The 4,507-nt window shown below is 40.9% G+C and overlaps 1 protein-coding gene across 1 annotated transcript; it reads left to right on the forward strand.

Moving 5' to 3' along the window:
• The first annotated feature begins 2,710 nt into the window (after positions 1-2,710).
• LOC115432653 (odorant receptor 131-2-like) lies at positions 2,711-3,670 on the forward strand. The gene has a single exon (XM_030153562.1). It carries the CDS (start codon positions 2,711-2,713, stop codon positions 3,668-3,670), a length of 960 nt encoding a protein of 319 aa, XP_030009422.1.
• The last annotated feature ends 837 nt before the right edge of the window (positions 3,671-4,507 follow it).

The following is a 4,507-nucleotide window of genomic DNA, read 5'->3' on the forward strand; positions in this document are numbered from 1 at the left end:
TACCTGCTAACAACCTGGCCCTCACTGTGAGCGTACTGAGGGTACTGAGGGCCTGTGCAGTCCAGCTGGCAGAGGTTTTTACCAACATTTTTAACCTCTCACTGGCTGCCTGCACAGTCCCCAGTTGTCTAAAATCTGCCACTATTGTACCCATCCCCAAGAAACAGTCAGTCAGCAGTCTGAATGATTATAGACCTGTGGCTCTTACTTCAGTTGTGATGAAGTGCTTTGAAAGACTGGTGCTAGGGCACATACAATCTTTATTGCCTCCCAGCCTTGAAAAGCATCAATTCGCATACAGAGCCAACAGGTCCACAGGTGATGCCATCAACACAGCCCTTCACACAGTGTGTAAACATCTGGAACAACCTGGCACTCATGCAAGGATGTTGTTTGTGGACTTCAGTTCTGCCTTTAATACACTCATTCCAAGCAGACTGTTGTCCAAACTGCACAGTCTGGGTATTGGTGAGCACACCTGCAGATGGATCAGAGATTTTCTCACCAACCGTCTGCAGTCAGTCAGGATGGGGCCTCATCACCCCTCTGTCCTGACACTGAGTACTGGGGCCCCCCAGGGCTGTGTGCTCAACCCCATGATGTACACCTTGTACACCTATGACTGTGCACCAATCCACAACAGCAACATGCTTGTCAAATTTGCAGATGACACTACTGTGGTGGGGCTGATCCACAACAATGAGGAAACAGCCTACAAAGACGAGGTCCTGAACCTCACTACCTGGTGTTCCCTTAATAATCTGGCACTCAACTCCTTGAAAACAAAGGAGTTTGTGCTGGACTTCAGGAGGAAGAGGGAGGATCCCCCCCTCTTCTCATCCGAGGGGACACTGTGGAGAGGGTCAGTGACTTCAGATTCCTGGGTACATACATTTCTCAGGACCTCACATGGGGCTCTAACACCAGTGCCCTTGTGAAAAAAGCACGGCAGCGCCTGTACTTTTTAAAGTCACTGAGAAGGGTCAACCTGTCCCAGGAACTGCTGCTGTCCTATAGATGCTCTGTGGAGAGCATCCTTATCCACAACATCTTAGTGTGGTATAGGAGTAGCTCTCAGGCTGACAAGAAGGCTCTGGAAAGAGTCAGGAAGTCAGCCCAGAGCATCATAGGAGTCCAGCTGTCCTCTCTGTCAGACATCTATAACACCAGGTGTCCACGCAGAGCCAGAAGCATCACCCTCGACGGTTCACATCCCGGACACAGCCTGTTCTCACTGTTGCCCTCAGGGAGGAGGTACAGGTCCATCCAGGCCCACACCTCCAGATTTAGCAGCACATTTTATCCAAATGCAATATGGGTACTGAACACACTGCAATGACAATACCTCAAAAAAGGACATATAATTAACATATATCCATAGTGTTCAGCCAGGGTCAAAGTTTATCTCTACTGTTTCTTGGTTGGTGATGTGCTTTTTTTATTCTGTATATATATTTACACTTTTCTTCTTCTTTTAAACTGTTTTGCACTACGCACCACTAGAGAGTTGTCTCTTTTAATTTTGTTATACATATGTATTATGACAATAAAGGCATTCTATTCTATTCTATTCTGAAAAGCTTCCCCCTGAAGAAACCTGATTATTGACATTAGACTTGACCTGGACTTAAGCTCAAAGACTTGTGAGCATCTCTGCTGTCTATATAATTCAAGGATTTACTTTAAAATTCATTAATTGCTTGTGAAGCCCTAAATGGTCTCACCCCACCTTATATCACCGAAACTCAACCATCCCATTCCCTCAGGTCATTTGACCAGCTTCTCCTGATGCTGGTGCTGCTCCAAAACATTGGACCGACTTAACTGCACACTATAGAGGTCCCCACACTGCCCATTTTTGAGTCTCTTTGTGAAATTTGCATTTTTTTCTTTACCTTTAAACATCATGTATGGTGCTGATTTCATTTTTTTTTTTTTTTTTTTTTATTTCTATCTTTATTTGGATTTCTTTCTATGTTGGCTCTTTTATACACTGTATTTACTGTTTTATGTATTTTATCCTCTATGTATTAGGTATTTCATGACTTTTAGGTATTTTCATATTGTTGATTATTTTTCTGTAAAGCATTTTGGCCCTGTGATTTTAAAGTGCTTTATATGTAAAGTTGGATTGGACTGGACTGGATATGACCAGGATTTCCAGGAGGGTGTATTTTCTTTTTCACTCGATTCTTTCTGAAGATGTGATGATAAAAGTTTTTTAAAAACCTAACAAAAAAAAAATCTTTCATTCCCTGACTTCTTCCAAATACATAGATGCATGTTCTCATTTTCGTTACAATACATTTACATAAAGGTTTTGGAAAAATAACCAATCAGCATGACTCTTGGGGTCATAATACTCACACGTGATGTTTTACATGAGGTGGGTGTACGACATGAGCTCATATATTCTATGTGACAACAGACAAACTCTGCAGACCAACTCTGCCTGGGGTTTAACATGTTTTCTGTTGTCACGATAAAACGCATGTGGATGTTTTTCATCTACGATTGTGAACTCAATGAGATTCTCAGAAATGATGCATATGTCCTGTTTTAGTGTGGGGGTTGATGGGAGTTTGAGATTTGAATGCTGATTTTAATATAAACATATATGTATATTTAAACCATCCAAACGTGTTATTACAAAGCAAAGCCTTCAGGTTCCCTCTCAGTTTGACGTGGGTTTCATGAATGTTTTTCTAAAATGTCAGGAATTCAGACCAACACAACTGTTGGACCACAGTACAGAGGATTACTGGACCTTGTATTGTCTTCTATTCCTATTACTCTGCCATGTTTTGTTTTTCTTTACATTAATGGGGTCATGCTCTTCACATTGAGGAGTAAACCAGTGTTACGTGAGACCTGCCGTTACATTCTTTTGTATAATCTCCTTTTTGCAGACACTTTACAGCTCACACTAGGTCAGTTAGTGTACATTCTAACTATCAGAATCAGGTTGACTTATCCTCTGTGTGGTGTTCTCATCATGTTTGCCCATCTCTTAACTGACATCTCTCCTCTAACACTAGTGGTGATGTCTCTAGAGAGATATGTAGCTGTTTGCTACCCACTGAGACACTCGACTGTTGTCACTGGTAGAAATACAGCGGTTGCTATTATTGTGATTTGGGCCTTCAGTTCATTAAATGTTCTTACTCGACTTGTTTTACTGTTAGATTTTCCGTTTGAAAACCTGCAGACTCTGCAGATGACAGCCATGTGCTCTGCTCAAACTATGTTTCTCAATCCAGTGTCTGAACAATATGACCAAGTCTACAAATATTTCCTGTTTGTATCAGCTGGTGTTACAGTCATTGCTTCTTTTATCGGTGTGACAATAGCAGCCACGTCAGCCTCCACAGACAAAGCTTCAGCCCATAAGGCTCATAAAACTCTGCTTCTACATCTGTTTCAGCTCGGCCTCAGTCTCCTCTCAACCCTGTACACTCCACTGGTCATAGCTATTTCAGCGGTTGTAGAAAGAATAAGAGCTCTGCATATGGCAACTGCTCTTTATGTTGTGGTTGTTATGCTCCCTAGATGTCTGAGTGCTCTGATCTATGGTATTAGAGACAACACCATCAGACCCATCCTCATGTATTATCTGTGCTACCACAGGAAGTTTTCAGTCGTCCTGAAAAAACCTGAGGTCTCAACTTAGAATATTAGCAATAATTAGGGTTTAAAAAGGATTTTGTAATTCGTCATGATTACAAATGAATTGTACATGTCTATGTCAGTAGTTTACTTGAATTGTATGAAAACTAAATTATATTGAGAATATCTTCATAGATATTGCTTTATGACTCGGAATTTCAGCATGAGTTTTCACTTTTCTTACCAGAGAAAAACAGAGGGAAAAATTATGATTTTTGCTGGTATCCAGAGGATAAAAACATTATCCATGTAAGAAGGAGCAATGAGTTTCTTCTCCTTCCACATCTGTTACTAGTGTTCTCCTGGCTTCACATTTTATAATAATGTCAAGAAAATAATTTGGAATAAAACAAACATTTCATTGCCCTTTCTCTAATGTTTACAACACATAAATGGCAACAAAAAAAATCAGTCTTACACTGAGATAAGTCTATGGAAAAAGGATCATTTGTAAGAATAGTTATGTGACAGTGGCCTGTCTGTTTCTGTCAGGGTAGAGGAGCTTAAAGCTGTTGTTTATTAAGTTAAAGGCTCAATCCCAATTCACCCCTTGGCCCTCCCCCTTACCCCTACCCCTCTGTTTTGCGTGTTCATGTAAATGGTAGTGTTGTCCTGATTTTCGATTAGACCAAGGAGAAGGGCTGTATAACCTTCAAAACTGAGATTTTTCAGGACCACACTACGAACGGAGGGGTAGGAGAAATTTCCCATAATTCTGTTCAAATCATTGGCAAGATGGAGGTAAACAGAGTCAAAAAGTGCAGCAGTGTGATGAAGGAAACACACAAATGCACGTATTTTCTCTGTAAACAACTTAATCATTTGATTGACTGTTTAATAC

The sequence above is a fragment of the Sphaeramia orbicularis genome, chromosome 14, assembly GCF_902148855.1.
Source record: "Sphaeramia orbicularis chromosome 14, fSphaOr1.1, whole genome shotgun sequence".
Taxonomy (NCBI): Eukaryota; Metazoa; Chordata; class Actinopteri; order Kurtiformes; family Apogonidae; genus Sphaeramia; species Sphaeramia orbicularis.

Excerpts from the sequence above, each read along its gene's own strand:
- LOC115432653 (XM_030153562.1), top strand. The coding sequence starts at position 2,711 with ATGTCAGGAATTCAGACCAACACAACTGTTGGACCACAGTACAGAGGA.